This window comes from Xyrauchen texanus, chromosome 44, assembly GCF_025860055.1.
Source record: "Xyrauchen texanus isolate HMW12.3.18 chromosome 44, RBS_HiC_50CHRs, whole genome shotgun sequence".
NCBI lineage: Eukaryota > Metazoa > Chordata > Actinopteri > Cypriniformes > Catostomidae > Xyrauchen > Xyrauchen texanus.
This window is the reverse complement of record NC_068319.1, coordinates 28,071,492-28,090,770: the sequence shown is the minus strand read 5'-3', so window position 1 is coordinate 28,090,770 and position 19,279 is coordinate 28,071,492. Positions and strand designations below refer to the sequence as shown.

General features: G+C 42.3%; 1 protein-coding gene across 1 annotated transcript; it reads right to left on the bottom strand.

Annotated features, from left to right (window-relative positions):
* Positions 1-10,759: 10,759 nt before the first annotated feature.
* On the bottom strand, positions 10,760-18,981 carry LOC127636900 (stearoyl-CoA desaturase 5-like). The gene is made up of 5 exons (XM_052117693.1): positions 18,734-18,981; positions 17,105-17,235; positions 16,662-16,867; positions 16,276-16,508; positions 10,760-11,499 (listed from the first exon to the last, which is right to left on the bottom strand). The coding sequence occupies exons 1-5, from the start codon at positions 18,900-18,902 to the stop codon at positions 11,309-11,311; spliced, it is 930 nt and encodes a 309-aa protein (XP_051973653.1). The 5' UTR covers positions 18,903-18,981; the 3' UTR covers positions 10,760-11,308.
* Between the last annotated feature and the right edge of the window lie 298 nt (positions 18,982-19,279).

Below are 19,279 nucleotides of genomic sequence, written 5' to 3'. Positions count from 1 at the left end.
CAAATAGTTGTCAACCGCCATTTAAAAAATTGAAGAAGAAGAAGAAGAAGAGGTAGAAGAGGTAGATTCAGTTTGAGTAACCACATCTGCTGGTATCTGCTGTTCTTAATGGTAATCCTGGTCTGAGAAACGTTAAGTTTGCTGCTCAACCGTGAGTTTGTAGTTCTTATTTCATCTTGTGTATGCTTTTTGGTAAAAGAACTTGTAAAGATGTTAATGAGTTGTTTTCTGTTATAGAGGATTTTTGTATTACCCGTGACTTACATAGCCCTTGAGTGCTGGATTGGGAGTTTGCTTGGGTGCATGAGGGCAACTGCCTAAGGACTTTATTCAAAGAATCCCGGGCTGCAACCAGAAGGACAAATACTTAATTTCATCAGTTACTACCATTCCCAGATAAGACTGTTAATTCTAAAGACTGCTCACTTCATCAACCTCATTATCCATCAACATCTTTTATGGGGCATTTCACATTCATCCACTCCCACCAGGACTTCTCTTATGTGATATTTTGTTTGTTTGGGTGTATGATAAAGTGTTTTGTGTAAAATTCAATATATTTGAAGAGAGAAGATTTTCATTTAGTTGTCTTTTGTTGATTCATGTTTACCCTGAACACAGTATTTGATGCAAGACTGATTTTCCCCCTCATTCTACTGTAGCAGGCCTGGTTTAAAATAGCCGGGACAGTTATAGAGTGGCACCCAAACAGGGACTGTTTGCATATCAAGTGTTCAGGGTCTATGCTTTTCTGTTTGTTTATCATTTGTTTTCTGTTGTGTTTCAGTAATGTCAGTTACATCGCAAAATGCAGAGGATGAGTACGAACCCAATCCTTATTTCACTGCTGGTCCCTTTGTCACCAGAAGAGACCCACAACCTGTTCAAGAACTCATTCATACTTTCAGTGACTTGTATCTTAACTCTGATGAAGATATTGATTCCAACATTCATCTTGATGAACTTCCTCCACCACCTCCTCCTGGTGAGGTAGTTCCTGAAATTCACCTATCAACACAAATTATGGATTCATTGACCAACCGTATAACAGATTTGGAAGGTGAAGTGCAAGCCTGCACCCAAAAAGTGAGTCAATGTTGTTCACATTCTGAGTTTAAGGACCAGTGGTGGATGTTGGAGGAAAAGTTGAATTACAGGGTTGAAAGGGAATGTGAAAGAGTAAAAAAAGTACTTGAGCCGAGTATAGCTGATTTGGGAAAGTCTATGGTGGATTGTTTGAAGAGGAGAGATGCACAAATCGACACTAAGCTTAAGTCATATGCTCATGTCATGTCTACTCCAGTTTCTCTTCCTTTGCTCACCCCAGCCTTGCCAAAAGACTCTCATAGATCACGTACTGAGCAGTTTCATCACCGTACTCACAACCTACCTGATAACAAGTCAACTGCTCCATATCTACCTCCGGTAAAGGTTGAATTCCCGCAATTTGGTGCAGATGAAGACAATGATCCGATTTCCTTTGTTGAACGTTGTGAAGAATATTTTGCACTCAGACCACTCACTGACTCAGAAATACTAGCTTCGCTCACTTCAGTGTTAAAGGGGACAGCTAAGGACTGGTGGCTAGCAGAGAGAAGACACATTTTCACTTGGAACCAGTTTAAACAAGATTTCTTGCATGCTTTCTTGACAGATGACTATAAAGCGGAATCTGCCAAACGTTTACTGGAGAGGAAACAAGGTCCAAAAGAACCAATTAGAGACTTTGCATACCATTATCGTGCCTATACATCATATACATAGTTATCTTTAAATATTTTGTATTATATATATATATATATATATATATATATATATATATATATAATAATAAAAATATTCAGATAATTAAAATGCGTTACATTCTTGTGGCAGAAGAGTTAATAATTGATAAGACAATACAAAAAGCGGCTTTAGAATACAATGTATTGTTTACTACCATATTATTGATCATAAGTCAGTCATTGACATACAGTTCACAGCAATCCATTTCACAAGTGAATTTGTCAATCAGTTTGAGATTTATTATGAGGGCTTGTTTAAGAGCCCGTCAATCTACACCTGCGTCAGACATGCTTGTGTAGCGTCTCGGGTGCGTTGTGTCATAAACATAAAATGATTAGGTCACTGTGTCAAGTTAAATATAGTTTAATACTCAATCTTTAAACACATCTTGAGATCCCTTAGTTTGGATTTGCACTGCATCAAGTGTTTTGAAAGCAAGAACGTAACGCATGTCTGTGTTGTTCTGCCTACTGAAGTGTTTTCTTCACTCAGTTTATAAATCGACGGCCCTACTCATATATATATATATATATATATATACACACACACACACACACACACAGGTGAAACTCGAAAAATTAGAATATCGTGCAAAAGTTCATTAATTTCAGTAATTCAACTTAAAAGGTGAAACTAATATATTATATAGACTCATTACAAGCAAAGTAAGATATTTCAAGCCTTTATTTGATATAATTTTGATGATTATGGCTTACAGCTTATGAAAACCCCAAATTCAGAATCTCAGAAAATTTGAATATTACATGAAATCAATAAAAAAAGGATTTTAAATACAGAAATGTCGGCCCTCTGAAAAGTATAATCATGCATATGTACTCAGTACTTGGTTTGGGCCCCTTTTGCATTAATTACTGCCTCAATGCGGCGTGGCATGGATGCTATCAGCCCGTGGCACTGCTGAGGTGTTATGGAAGACCAAGATGCTTCAATAGCGGCCTTCAGCTCTTCTGCATTGTTTGGTCTCATGTCTCTCATCTTTCTCTTAGCAATGCCCCATAGATTCTCTATGGGGTTCAGGTCAGGCGAGTTTGCTGGCCAATCAAGCACAGTAATACCATGGTCATTGAACCAGGTTTTGGTACTTTTGGCAGTGTGGGCAGGTGCCAAGTCCTGCTGGAAAATGAAGTCAGCATCTCCATAAAGCTTGTCTGCTGAAGGAAGCATGAAGTGCTCTAAAATGTCCCGGTAGATGGCTGCGTTGACTCTGGACTTAATAAAGCACAGTGGACCAACACCAGCCGATGACATGGCTCCCCAAACCAACACAGACTGTGAAAACTTCACACTGGACTTCAAGCATCTTGGATTGTGTGCCTCTCCATTCTTCCTCCAGACTCTGGGACCTTGGTTACCAAATGAGATGCAAAATTTGCTCTCATCAGAAAAGAGGACTTTGGACCACTGAGCAACAGACCAGTTCTTTTTTTCTTTAGCCCAGGTAAGACATTTGACATTTGAAGCCCATGTCCAGGACCCGTCTGTGTGTGGTGGCTCTTGATGCAGTAACTCCAGCCTCAGTCCACTCCTTGTGAAGCTCCCCACACATTTGAATGGCCTTTTCCTGACAATCCTCTCCAGGCTACGGTCATCCCTGCTGCTTGTGCACCTTTTTCTTCCACACTTTTCCCTTCCACTTAACTTTCTATTAATGTGCTTTGATACAGCACTTTGAGAACATCCAACTTCTTTTGCAATTACCTTTTGAGGCTTTCCCTCCTTGTGGAGGGTGTCAATGATGGTTTTCTGCACAACTGTCAGGTCAGCAGTCTTCCCCATGATTGTGAATTCAACTGAACCAGACTGAGAGACCATTTAAAGGCTCAGGAACCCTTTGCAGGTGTTTAGCTGATTAGAGTGTGACACTTTGAGCCTACAATACTGAAACTTTTCACAATATTCTAATTTTCTGAGATTCTGAATTTAGGGTTTTCATAAGCTGTAAGCCATAATCATCAAAATTATATCAAATAAAGGCTTGAAATATCTTACTTTGCTTGTAATGAGTCTATATAATATATTAGTTTCACCTTTTAAGTTGAATTACTGAAATTAATGAACTTTTGCACGATATTCAAATTTTTCGAGTTTCACCTGTGTGTGTGTAGTATATATATATATATATATATATATATATATAGAGTAAGGCTGTCGATTTAACGCGTTAATTCAGTGCGATTCATTTGACAAGAAATAATGCGTTAAAATAATTAACGCAATTAATATATATATATATATATATATATATATATATATATATATATGTGTATTATGTCCCCATGACATAAAATCAAGTGTACTCAATGTCATTTAGTTACAGTCTCTGGTGTGTTGTTTGTGTTTTAAAAAGCTGTTTCTTAGTCATTGCAAGCTAATTTGCAGTAATTCCTCCTAGAACTACTTTTGGTCAATCAGTTTGCAATGTACCTGTTTGCCACACCAACAACTTTACCCATTTGAAGTTTCTTAGTGTTGTCCTCAGAGCAGGTGGCTTCTAAAGTTCTTGGAGACATGCATGCCAAAAGAAAAATTTGTGTTTTCTACGACAATCTGAAATAAGCATATCCTTTTCTTTGTGGATCATCTGAAAATGCAAGCCAAGTATATTGCTGTGACAGTAAAGAGGGTTACCTGGTTGAAGTGAAATTTTGATAACATGGAATGCATTAATATTTCATTTTAACATCACAACCCATCTACTAAAACTCTGCAATGTAACTACAACAATGATCAGTTTTTTTGTGCTCATTTACACCAGTTTACCTGGCATTCACATTTTCGAAACACACATACACTATGGCACAACCAGGGTCCAAAAATGGTCTTCAGTGGTGGCTGAGGTTCATGTCATGCACACACTCAAAGTTGGTAGGTCAAATAATGACAATTAATTAACAAAATTACTTAAAGGTAAAGCCAACCCCCATTTTCATCAGATACTTCTTGATCAAAAAGGTACTGATGGTCAGAAATGTGGATCTGTAGAGAGATATTATCTTGTGAGAAATAGAATTGATGGACAAAGTGATCTGCCTTTGTGCAGACAACACCACTACTAACTTAACTTTGTTGTAAAGCAAGAAGGGGGGACAGTAATGTTTTTACCAAGCTGAATCAAGCTACCCCATATACTCTAGTTGGTGTTGGATATGCTGCACATATTGTTCACAATACCCTCCAAACTGCTGCTGACACCCTGCCCTTTGAAATTGAGGGCATTGTCTTAAAGGTATACAAGCATTTTCACATTCTCACCAAACAGAACAACTGCAAGATTTCTGTAAGTTTGTTGATCTATAGAGTATCAGCAACTCTTGGTATCAAGTTCAATTGACTGGCTATCCCTCATGCCTGCACTGGTGCTGGTAAAGTGGTGCAACCGTCTCTCTCTCTCTCTCCTACAGCCTTCCGCGGTTCATTGGATGCTTGTCGAGATTAGTGTGAGCACACAGTGAGCAAAGAATTTGCATATTTGCTAAACTAAAGATTAAGCCTACATGTTGCATGTGGACAGATGATTTTCTTTATTTTAATGTTGGAGTTGTCAACACTATATAAACATGTTAATTCAACATGAAATTACGTTATACCGTATCTCTGGAAGCAAGTTACTTGATAAAACAATCGCTCCTTTGTTTACAGTGCAAGCGTGCAACATTGGAACAATCTACTTTTGTTTCGTCACATCATGGCGCTCCCTTATATAAACGCACCTTTGACAAAACGACAGAAACAGCAAATGCTTTATGTATACTGCTACCTGAATTATTCAGAGTAAAGAAAAATGCTTAACAACTGAATCATCACCCTGCTTAACACCTGCTACATCCCTCATCACATCATCTAACTGTTCTAGAATGTGTCTACAAACAAGGCAATTGGCTTCCTAGTACATTCCCATTTAATTGGGTGTTTTAATTCACTTGGGGACTCATAATAAGCTGTCTATGTGAATCTAATGTTTTACAGCTTGAATTTATACTTTATTTTAACAAATTCATATGATCAAATTAATCTCAGTTCGTCAGACATCCCCTTTGGACATTTATGGTAAACTAAATGTATGTGGGTAGATGACATGTATTGTGGACTAAAGGTGTGTTGCTCTTCTAATACTGATTTTGTTTCGGTTCCATGTCCTGATGTTTTTTCAAACATATGCATGCTCTTATGATGCTACTCATGGAGGAGAGATGCCAGAGGTCTGGATCCTGGTTGTTTATGACACACACAACCAAACAAGAATGAAAATAGGCAAAGAGGGCAGTCAAAAATATAGTCAGAGAATGCTTTCCTTTGGCGTAAGCATCGTCCTACGGTTCAGCGCTTGCCTTCCGAAGATTGCAGGGGAGAGGAGCTTGCCCCTACAGCAGGACGGGCAGTAGCGGTTTTAACCATCACGCAAATCACTCCATGTGGCTCCACCCCGCCCCATAGGAAAACTCTGCAAATCCGCTTGAGGGGTGACATGTTGTTCTGGGTACAGGTGCAAATACACTGTTGTCAGCACTCTCTAAGCAGTTCATGATAGAAGCCGACAGATTCGTGGTTCGTATGTGTGAGGAACGGCAGCCGGTGGAGTTTCTGGTGCCCCTCTAGAGTAAGATCGTGCCCCTGCAGAGAGAAGGTGCACTACGCAGACTGCATAATATGCATATAGGGAGTAGCAGTACCAGTCAGTACCACATTTAAGATTAATAATAGTCCCTCATTTTCATCTGTTCTTGATTGCTCAACTGGAAACATTTTAGTCTTAGATCACACCCTGGTGAGTTTAGAGGTGTTGCCACATATGGAGAAAAGGAAATCATATATTTGCCATTTTAATGTATCCCTTTTGATCCAAAAAGTATCAAATGTATCCATTCTGTATTCCAACAAATGCTAAAGGCTGAAATCAATGTCTATATGGAGCTCAACTGGACCTCAGTGTCCTCTGTGGGCGTGACTTGGGAGGCACTTAAGGTGGTTCTTAGGGATCGGATCATACAGTATGCCTCATTCATCAAAACATCCACTCGGGAACTCCTGGAGTAGGAAGGGAATATTAAAAGTGCCGAGGCAGAGCTGAAGTGCTGAATGTCGTTTAATGACATAATACTATTTTGTCATGGATGGTGGAGTTTTGCCTATATAGGGCAATATTTTGGTCATATTTTGAGACGGAGACAAAGCAGGGAAGATTTTGACTAGATACATGAAGCAGAGAGAGTCTTTTTCTACCATTCCCTCAGTGAAATCTGCTGGTGGTGAAATATTTACCTCAGCCATTGATATTAATAATGCTTTTAAGGAATTCTATCTTGATCTCTATAGTTCTACATCTTCGTCTACTGATGAAGACATTAGAAACGTTGTGGAACCATTAGAACTTCCTAATTGACGAATGAGCAATAAAATTCTCTTGATTCTGAGATAACCTTGGAGGAGCTTGGCAAGGTAATTAAGGCCTTACCTACAGGCAAGGGTTTGGGGCCAGATGGTTTTGCAGCTGAATTGTTTTAGATCTTATGCTACAGAATTGGCTCCACTTTTGTTAGAAGTTTATACAGAAACATTAAAGAATGGAAAGCTTCCACCAACCATGACACAAGCCCGGATCAGTCTGATTCTAAAAAGGACAAAGATCCATGCAAATGTAAGAGTTACCATCCAATTTCCCTGATCCAGCTAGATTGCTATATTGTCATAACTTTACTTAATCGGTTAGCCAGAATTTATGACATCTCTTATACATGTAGATCAGGTGGGGTTTATTCGGGGCCGCAGCTCTTCTGATAACATGATGTGTTTCATAAATATTATGTGGTCAGTGGCGAATGAACAGACTCCAGTCACGGCCATCTCACTTGATGCCGAAAAGGCGTTTGATATGGTAGAATGGGATTATCTTTTTAGGATTTTGGAAATATAAGGGTCCGGGAAAAACCTTTATTGGATGGATTAAGTTACTTTATGGACACACGTTAGCAATGGTACAAACAAAAGGATTATTTCAGATTATTTTACTCTGGATAGGGGCACCCGGAATATAATAAAATATCAGTCAAATAAAAAACAATTAAGCTTGCACATTTATTTAAAAAAAAAGCTCATATCGTGCAGTTTTCTAAATCAGAATATTTTTGTACATATGCAAAATCGTACTTTTATGCGGATGAACATTATTAGGATGACATCTATGCAGTTTTAAGGCAGAGACTGAGCCAATGGTGAGTGCCCTGTGGCCATGGCCTTAATTCAAGATTGCACTCTCTTGGTCTCCCCATTGTTCCATGCTAGGACCAAGCACATATTCACAGTGTTATTACTGTTTATGTTTCTGTATGCAGTGTGCCATATGTTTTCCAAATTTCAATAGTTATAATTCTAAATAATTCTAAAGTGTTCTCATTGCAGTTGCTTGAGAATCAATCATAAGCAAAAATCCAGCTTTCAACCAATCTTCTGGGAGTCTCCAGCTGGTTGGTGAGCATAGTAGAGCACAGCTATGAGCTTCAGTTTTTGAAGTGGCCACCCTCAACAGAGTTCTCTCCTCCACCATGATGGTGCAGGACACATCGATCTTACGCTCAGAGCTACAGTGTCTTCTCGCCAAATATATGATAGAGAGCTCACTTTGTGCAACGTACAGAAAGTTCCAGCAGGATTGGGCTCTGGGCTTGTTACATATAAGGCCTCCAATGTTGGGTCAGCTTGAGAGCTCCTCGACATGATCAAGTATGTCTCCTATTGACACACTGCTGTCTAATTGCACTTGCTAATTGAAGAACGGCAACTTTCAATCAGAAGGGCATTGCGCTCTGTCGTAAAGAGACATCATCGCATCTCTTGCTCTGCCGCGCTGGATTCTCATCTGGAGCAAATCTCATCTTCTGTAGATACATGCGACACATGTCCCCAGACATCTGAACTGCACAGCAGATTTGCTCTAATGTCAGGGATTCAGGAGAATGGAGACTTCATCCTCTGGCATTTCAGAGGATTTTTGAGGTATTCTTGGAAGATATGGTGTACCCACACCTGTTGCCTCTGGTACTCCATGAAGGCTGCTGGCTTGGACACCCAAGCTCAGAAATAGCTTGAAAATGCAAATATGCATTGCCTCCTGTCCACTTGCTACTGCGCTGTGTAAAGTTCAGGAAGACAGAGAAACCATGTTGTTGGTTGCACCAGAGTGGCCCAACCATCCTTGGTTCCCGTAGCTGGAAGATCTGTTGGATGATCCCCCGTGAGAAATTCCCTGGAGGGATCTGCTCTTGCAGGCTCGAGGCACGACCCAGCAGGAGCTGTGAAAACTTCATGTTTGGCCCCTAAACGGGGCTTGTCTGACACACAAATGTTGTGACACCATACTACAGGCCAGGGTCACCTCAATGAGGTGGCTGTATGCCTTGAAGTGGCTACTTTCACTGAATGGTGTTCCTCTCAGTGTGAGGATCCAGGGCATTGCCCTGAGCAGGTGGTGCCTTTTACAAGATCGTTTGGATTCAGGACTTACTCCTACGCTTAAGGCGTATAGCGATGGGCCACGACCTCCTAGGTGATTTGTTTGTGGGCAAACACCCTCTGATCAGTAAGTTCCTTCATGGTGCTAGACGACTGAGACCCTCTTGCACCGTTACAATCGGTACTAAAAGCATTTACAGGTTCCCTGTTTGAACCACTATGCATACTCTCATTAAAGAATGTGCTACCATTCGCTTTGGCTTCAGTCAAATTTGTCGGGGACCTTCAGGCCTTTTGACCAGGCTTATTAAAAGCTCAAAATTCTGGCCACCGTCATAAGGGCTCAGGGTTCTTTCCTTTGAGTTGGGCGAGGTTAAGACATTGCACATGCTGTGTCTTGTGAGGGCATTAAGCATGAATACTGACCAAACGAGTAAAATCAGGCTGTTTAAACAGTTCTTTGCTTGGAGACAGCCAAACCTCATGAGCAGCCAAACCATTAGACATGCCTCCAAAGCAGACAAAGGCTTTCTCACTGGGTTGTAGATGCCAGTTTGCAAGCATACAGTGTCCCATAGGTGTTAGGGCTCATTTCACCAGGAGCATTGCCTCATTCTGTGTGTGGGCAAAGTCCTTGGATGACATCTGTGCAGGCTGGGCTTCCCCTAACACCTTTGCCAATTTCTTTATAGCTGAAATGCTTCCTCCCTTTCTTCCCAGATTTTTGAAGGAGGGTTGATTTGTCAATATGGTGTGGCTAGAGTTATTTATTTTATTATTAGCCTGGTCTTATGCCTATGCCATCCTCTCTCTTCCAACTGTGTTTACAAAGAGGAGTCATTTTCAATACTTCAGTACCCCATCGGCTGTCAATGTATTATGTTCCTGTTCTATGACCATTCTGTCTCTTTCCTTCCCACTGTGGTGTGAAGAAGAGTATCTGAACATTGTTTTACTACCTGAAATGGGTAGAGTCATTGTCATACTTTTTTACCATAAACTATTTCTTTATTCTCCCTCTTCCTTCCTATTGTTCAAAATGAAGGGAAGGCTATTTCAATGCTTTTTCTCTACCCTTTTGGTTAGTGGGCATTGCTTTGGTACAGGTGAATCAGTAGCAGTGTTATGGTATACAATTCCCATTGCGTCAGCTATTGATTCATCGTCAAAGTGACGTTTAAATGGAATGTCTCTATTACGACTGTAACCTTGGCTCCTCGAAAAAAGGATATGAGATGCATTTAACTGTAGCTTTGTCGCACTACAATCCAGCTTGGCATAATTATCAAGGGTTTCAGAGATTTTTTTCTCCTTGGAGGAGTTCCTATAGCGTCGGCTACTGAGGCTGCGTCTTCCACCCCCTTCAGGGAACCAAGATTTCAGTCGTAACAGAGACGTTCTTGTCTAAACATGGAGCCACTGTGAATGAGCTTTTTTATTGAACTCACAACAAAATAATAAAGTTGTACTTACACTTGTATATCAGCAGCATACAAATTGCTTTAAGTACTAAATTATTCTCCAAAGGTACAAGTTCTAAGTAAAGGAATAGTTCACTCAAAAGTTATTATAACTCATTATTTCTGTGTTTTGTGTTCCATGGAGAGAGAGAAAAAAACAGCAGATTGGCTAGGAATGGTGATGAGTGATGTTAGAATTGTATTTTCTGGATGAACTTTTCCTTTAAAAGTTTCACATTTAAGGCAAGTATGTTTTTATGTAATACTGTAGTTAAAGACAAATTATAAAACCATTTTGTTGTTTTTCATATCAGGTTATTACTGAATAGATTTTTTATTTTTTTGGCTATTAATTTAAAATGACCATTTATAGAGAAAATACATTATTTGATAAATAGCAAGCTTTACAAATAAGCCACAAACGTCCTAAAAGCAGCAAAATGAACATGGAACAAAATAGGCATAGTAAGACCACTTAATTCACACAATGTTTTGGTGAATTTAAAATTGATAAGTACAAAATCAATTTTACTCAACTCAAATCTCTGTGTGCATTCCCGACTTGATTTGCTTCGGTTGTAAATGCCACTGGCTCATCAAGCATTCCCGTCACCTGTCCGGAGTTTACGGGCTTTTATAATTTCTGGAGTGGCTTTCTTGCGGTTACTGGCGAGGCCAAACCAACACATGAGGTCGATGAAGCAGGTGGTGGGGTTCAAACGCAGGCCAAACTCACTGGTTGAGTAATCAAATGGAAACGTGTGATGGAAGTTGTGGAAACCTTCACCTGTGAAATAATAATAATAATAATAGATTTACCACTTTCAGCAAATTCAGATACCTGGATCACAGTGGGGGAGACAGATTGTCAACAGAAATAACAGTGTTCACAGTCCATTTTACTTCCGTAATGTGAAGTATTTCTGAGTGAAAAAACGTATACAACTACAAGTAATGTAATGTGTTGTGTTTGTGTAAGACTCAATAACCACACCGTGTAGCTCTGTTCATGTTGTGTTTACTGAACTGTCGCAAAAACATTACATTTGTTGACCCTTGTCGTAAATCACTGCCGTAAGCCTTAAAGGCACCGTAACCTGTCACTCGCAGTGCATAACATAACTGAGTCCAACAGGAAACAATACTGAACGTTTTCAGACATAACATTTCCCCCTGGAAACTGAAACATAACATTCAGCCCCCATTCCCCAGTGTCACAATCACCCTGTCACATAGTCCCCATGCCAGACGGGCGGGACCCTCATTCTCTGAGGGCGTGCTGGCCGAGAAGCTGCATCGGGCAGTGCTGGTGGAATACCCCCCCAATCGGTTAGCTCTTGGCCTGGGCTGCCAACCTAGAGCCACTGCTGGGGACGGAGGTGATACCGGTGCTGTGGGGGCTGCGACTCGGTGCAGGCGGTTTGAGTGCCAACGAGTCCCATTCTCCAGTCTGTAAGTGGCAGGACCCAACTGCTTAGTCACCCGCAGGGGCTCTGACCAGTACGACTGCAGCTTATTTTGGCGGTGGAGGTGTTTGATCCTGACCCAAACCCCTGCAGAAAGTGAGGGGTTTTGCACTCTGTGCGTGACATCAAATCTCGCTTTCATCCGAGCCTGCGAACCTTTCACCTGAGCTCTGGCTTCCACGTGTAGGAGCTGGCTCAGCTCTCAAACAGTCCAGTGGTTGCTTTAGTTCGCGCCCAATCATGAGCAATGCAGGTGACACTCCAGTGGTGGAATGTTTGGATGCCCGGATGGTCAGGAGAGTTTGGTCGAATGCGTTGCTGAAGGTTTTCCCTTCCTCCAGACAAGCTCGGATTCCATTTTTAAGGGTTTTATTCAGTCTTTCCACCCCCCCCCCATTACTCTCTGGGTGATACACTGCCGTCCCGATGTGCTTAATGGACCGTATCGTTAGAAACTCAGTGAACTCTGCCGAAGCAAATTGGGGCCCGTTATCCATTGTGACAACACTGGGGAGGCCAAAACCCAGCGCCCAAACAGGTTGTCCAGGCGGTCGATGATGGAGTGTGCAGTGATGGAGCTCAGCTGGAAAACCTCTGGCCATTTCGAATGAAGATCGTGCACAACCAGCAGGTAGCGAGCGTGAGCAGGTGCCCCGTGAAGTTCTCCACAGAGGTCGACCTGAATATGTTCCCAGGGTGAAGACGGCCAAGGGGTCGGGGTGAGAGGGGCTGTGGCAGGCTGACCAGTTTTCCCACTCAGGAGGCAGCAGGTGCAGTTACGCACCAGATCCTCAACATCAGAGTCTATGTGGGGCCACCACACTGTGTCACGGCAGCGCTGCTTCACCTTGACCACCCCCAGGTGCCCCTCATGTGCCATGTTTAGTACTCTGGACCTGAGAATCTCCGGAACGACCGCACGGTGGCCACGGGCCAGACACACTGCCCCCCAGCAGGAGAGCTCGTTGCGGAAGCGGTAATAGGGAAGCAACCTGTCATCCACTTTGGCCAGCCAGCCGTCCTGGACGTAGTTACGAAGAGTTGTGAGGGCCTCGTCTGTAGCTGAGGCCTGCTGCAGCTCCGCCAGAGTGACTACTGAACTGAGGGGGCCGTGCAGGATGTGGACCCAGTCTTTGTCGCTCTCTGTGTCTGGTGTCACCTCGGCCGTCTCCTTCGTCTCTAGACAGGAGGTCGGCCACCGTGTTGGCCCGCCCAGGCATAAACTCCAGACTGAAGTTATACTGGCTCAGCCTATCAGCCCACCGCAGCAGTCTCATGGGCCTGTGCCCCGAGCCTTTAGTTGCCAGCAGTGCCGTCAGCGCTTGGTGGTCCATGCGGATGGTGAAAGGCCTCCCGTATAGGTAAACATGCCAGCGTTCGCACGCCCACAGGCAGGCCAGGGCTTCCCTCTCCCCCACCGAATACTTCTGTTCTGCTGGAGTAAGTGCCCGTGAGGTGAAAGCCACCGGGCGTTCCACCCCCTCTTGAATCTGTGAGAGCACAGCGCCTAGCGCCACCCCGGAAGCGTCGCAGGTGACCATAGTGGGCGTGGTCAGGCTAAAATGGGACAGTGTGGGTGGGGACGTGAGCTGCCGTTTGAGGATGCACACGGCTTCGTGGCAGGCCGGGGTCCAGTCCCACGGAACATCCTTCCTGAGAAGCTGGCGGAGGGGGCCGTTGAGTCAGAGTAGTGTGGCATGAATCTGAGGTAGTAGCGGCCATCCCCAGGAAGGAAGACAGCTGGGATGGTGAATGCGGGTCTGGCAGGGACAGAATGGCCTCAGTGTGGGACATTATTGGGGCGATGCCCTCCTTCGAGAGCCTGAAGCCCAGGAACTCGACCTCCTCAACCCCGAACATGCATTTCTCAGAGTTCAGTGTGACCCCATGCTGTTCGAAACGCTGAAAAACCTGCTCCAGGCGATCGTCATGGAGTGCGGTGGAGGGCGCATGCACCACCACGTCATCCAGGTAGATGGATACACCCTGGATACCAGCCAGTATGAGTGACATTATCTTCTGCAAACAGCTTGGGGCTGATGAAAGTCCAAATGCCATACGTTTAAACCTGAAAGCCCCCCCATGCGTGACAAACGCCGTAAGATCCATGCTGGCCGGTGCCAGAGGGACCTGGAGGTAGCCGTTTCGTAAGTCCATCTTACTGAAAACAATGGAGCTGTGGAAATGGCTAGTGAGCTCCTCAGCCGTAGGTAGGGGATACTTATCAGGGATGATGGCTTTGTTGACATCTGTGAGGTCGACACAGAGCTGCAGTCCGCCCCCCTTTTTCTTGGCTATCACCAGGTTAGACACCCACGGCAAGGCGTCAACAGGCTCTATGACGTCCGCCTCCACAAGGCGATGCAGTTCGGCCTCCATCGCGTCACGGAGGGTCAGGGGAATGCGCCGTAGGGGCTGGATAACAGGGCGGACTGATGGTTTTACAGTGGGCTGGTGTACAAAACCAGTCATGCGGCCCAGCCCGTTGAACAGTTGTGGGTAGCGGTCAGGCCAGGAGGTGGCAACTTGCAGGACATGCAGGCCCCTAGCATCACTCACACTAAAACCCAGGGCAAGGAACAAGTCTAGGCCCATAATGTTAGCTCCCTTCCGGGTGATGCAGAACTTGGTGGCAGGCGCACATTGTTGATCATACCTGATGGGCAGGCGGGCCACACCCAGAGTGGAGATGGGAGAATGGCCATAGCCTAACAGGGGTTTAGCCACTGCTTCCAGAGGCACGCGACTGAAAAAGCGATCATATGTGCATTTGTTTAGAATTGACACTTTCGCCCCTGTGTCCACGAGGAGTGGAATGAGAGCTGTGCCCACATGGCATGTGCAGAGCTTGAACGAAGGCTGTGAGGTCTGTACAGTGTTTATGGGGACAGCCGCAGTATCATGGCAAGCAGGGGAAGAGCGACAGCAGCGTGCAAAATGGTTCAACTTGTTGCAGTTACGACAACGTTTCCCTTGGGCAGGGCATGACTGATCTCTGGTTGCATGTTTAGGGGAGCCACAGTTACTACAGCTCTTGTGCCCACTCTCCCTAGGCCCCCTGTCCACTCTCTGTACATCTAAACGGTCACTCACCCAGTCAGCCGCCTCTGCAGTCTCTGTGTGCTGAACTGACGGTGGTGATGATGTCACAGGCTTGTGCGCAGCGCGGCCGAACTTGCGCGCCTCCATTAGGGCCGTTTCCAACTGCTTTCCAATTACTAAAGCGTCCGCTAGTGTCGTGGAGTCTGGCTCTAGTAATAGTCTCTCCCTCAGTTGGTTACATGACGTTTTCTCTATTAACTGGTCAACTATAAGTCCATCCTCCAAAGCCCCAAAATCACAAAGTCTAGCCAGCTCACGTAATGCTGATACATAGTGGACAACGGTCTCACCCGGCTTTTGCGTTCTCTGACGGAACTCAAAACGGTGCATCCGCCGGCTTCTTCCGGAGCTGAAGTGGGCCTTCAAGGCGGTCGTGGCTGTGATGTACTTATCATCCGATAAGGTGAGCGTGGCGAAGATTCGCTGTCCCTCCTGCCCGAGACAATGGCGCAGGAGCGCGCACTTCCTCGCCTCCGCTAGGTCCGAGTGTCCCAAAGCTAGCAGATAATCCTCAAACGACGTCAGCGAGTGATCCCAAGGAACAGCTGGATCACCGGGAACAGGTAGGAAAGGTGGCGGTGGTGGTAAGACGAATTCAGACATCCTCGTTCGCCAAATGTTGTGTTTGTGTAAGACTCAATAACCACACCGTGTAGCTCTGTTCATGTTGTGTTTACTGAACTGTCGCAAAAACATTACATTTGTTGACCCTTGTCGTAAATCACTGCCGTAAGCCTTAAAGGCACGGTAACCTGTCACTCGCAGTGCATAACATAACTGAGTCCAACAGGAAACAATACTGAACGTTTTCAGACATAACATAATGGTGTAGGACTTGACCATAATTGGATTGTGAAAGTGGGCATTACATGCCAGATAGAGCTCTCAAAAAGTCACATTAACTTCACTTAACACTACATGTTAGGTAAGTATGCTGTCCTTTGATGTTGTTCTTTTATGCTACAAAGCAAATAAGCAAAATTTGAATGACATACCCATTGCTCCAAAAGTGACAAAGCGATTTTCCCGAGGGCTGATGTGCTTGTCATAGGGGCGGTTTCCATACATGTGAGCAGCACTGTTGACTAACCACGTCACGTTGAGAGAAATGGTGTAGCGCAGGATAGAGGCCAGGAAATATGAATTCCACATGCTCTCTCCCCAGAAGTACCATGGTACCACCGTGGGCAACAGGAAACACATCACCACAACGGATGTCTTATAATACCTGTATCAAATATCCAATACTTTAATGTGTGAAAGGCATGCAATTTCACAGTTTTTATTACACATCTAACTGAGCCTCTTGATTATAGAGTTAGGGTGAGGGTTAGGCTAACTAAAAATAGTTGGTGCCATTACATATTCATGGTGTACTTACTTTCTCTGAAATACAACAACAGGATCAGCCAACAGGTCACTGAAGTCCAGTCTGCGGCCTCCCTCAATAACATCCACGTGCTTGCGCACAAACAGCCAACCAATATGTGCGAAGAAGAATCCTCGCTTTGCATTGTGAGGGTCTGCGTCTGTCTCCGAGTACTTATGGTGCACTCGATGATCCCGCGACCATTCATAGATGTCATTCTGTTGGAGAGAACATGACACCTTCATAAAGTCCTGCACTGTTATTCCTCAGGAGTGGCAACAGGTGAAACAGAGACAAACTGAGTATTATGTCAACCATCACAATTTCATGAGTAATTCCTTAAATCCGTACAAACGCAGAACGCTAAAAAATGCTTTTTGAAATTTACACTTACATCAATGCTGGATTGATACTAATTGTACAATAATACACATGTGTTTTTGTCTTGCCCTTACCTGAAACGCCATTGAGTTTGCAGCAGCCAGAAATATCCTGAGAGGCAGTTTGGCTTTATAAGACCTGTGGCTCCATAACCGATGGGCTCCTGCAGTAATGCCCAGTGCTGTGACTATGAAACACACGTATGCTGCAGAAACACAGTACACAGCAGTGTAGTCAGCATGCACTTGCTACACAATTCTGTTATAAAAGAGCATGCTGGGAGAAAATTTTAGTACATTAGCTATAAATAGGTTGCCTGGAGTATATTAATAAAACAAAGTGCCTAGGGCATCAGACGCACTGACTAAACCCAACTGTACAGTAATAATTCAAGATTGATTGACTGCACGCACGCCCTGGTGACCCAATGCAGGCATGATGATGCATGCACATGCAGATATATACATGGGTGCTTACAAAAGTTTGTATCCACTTCAAATGGTGAGAGCTGTTTGTGCACGTCTAGAACACTTAGTGCTCTGAATCTCCATAGCAACTAGACTCTTGAAGTTTCCTCATTTCAAATTCATTGTTTTCACACCTGATGTTTCTGACATGCACCATCAGCTGCCTCAATAATATATTTCCATGTACACTGTTCTAATTAAACAAGTCACATGAGGTTTGCATAATCTATCAATCTATCTATCTATAAATGTTTCAGTATTTAACATTTTACTTTTATATTTAAATGATCAATATATTAATATATATTTATTCATTATTATGCTATTGATTATTATAATTATATTTATAATAAAAACATATTATAACATATATTCGTATAAATAATTATTATTAAATAACTATAAATCTGCTACATCTATAGGTATTTTAGTATAAAGTCAGTAAAATTCTATCATACAGAAAGTGTGTACTATATGTTCATTTAATGATGTTAATTCTTATTTTTCAATAATTCTTATTTTTTATTAGTTTTACTGTCAACACATCTTACCAGTACAATATTATTATTATTATTTTAAAATAATTTGTTAATACATAAATGTAAATTGTATTAATTAGTTATTTATATTTATTAAAATGTAGTGTATCATTACTATAGTATTCATTTTATTACACTGATTTATTAATTTAAAATAATTAGTTAATTCATAACATTTGAAAATATATATTTGTATATATTTCATTTTTCTGCTGTTTTGTATAAATATAGATGATTATCAATATAATTATTTAATAATTATATTATTTATTGTAATTGATTTTACAGATAGCATCTCTCACAAGTATCATTTTAATATTATTGTAATTATACATTTAATTAAGGTAAATTGTAGTAATTAGTTATTCATATTTATTAAAATATATTGTTATTATTATTATTTTGACAATCTGCACATTTCAGTCATTTTTAAAATTTTGTCATTTAATTTCATTAAAATGTATAAAATTTAAAATCCTTTTAATTTATTGAAGATTACTCAATTCAGTTTAATGGAATTTTGTTATGAAATTAAAATACGTAAATTTTAAAATTATTTTTTGAGTCTGCTAAATCTACAGATATTTAAAATGCATCAAATCACAATTTGATTGTGCATATTGCATGTGGTCTAATGTGCTGCTGAAAAAGACAGATAAATTGCACACTTCCAGTAGATCAGTGATTATATTCTTACCCCAGATGCAGGTGAATAGATGCGCTGTGGGGATGAGGAGGATGGAGTAGAGCGCGCTCATATGGAGCACGAGCATCAGCAACACATTTCTCCACACGATCACCTGCTTTCCTCTAACATCAGCGCTCTTCATCATCGCGTCTGACGATATCTGTCTCTGATCGAGCATCTCCTCTGAGAGGCTAATGATTGTATTGTCCGTCAAGCCGCGGATGTAGATCAGTGCTCGTCCACGAGCGTGTGTGCAGGAGCGGGACGTGCTGAACGTGATTTTAAGAGTATCTCGTAATGAAGCTGTGACATCACGAGACCTCATGAGAGATTTTATTTTTAGCTATTTGTTATTTTAATTTTCATTCATTCTAACACATTATAATGATATGTGCGTAAGAATAAATGTTTTTGAAAAATAGATTTCATTCTTATATTAATATGTTATAGGCTATTATTAAATACAGTAAACTATGCAAAAACTGGAACGTTTTTGGCAGGTACACCATTAAATGATGGCACAACACTCATAAATGTAAATATTTCAAAACAATA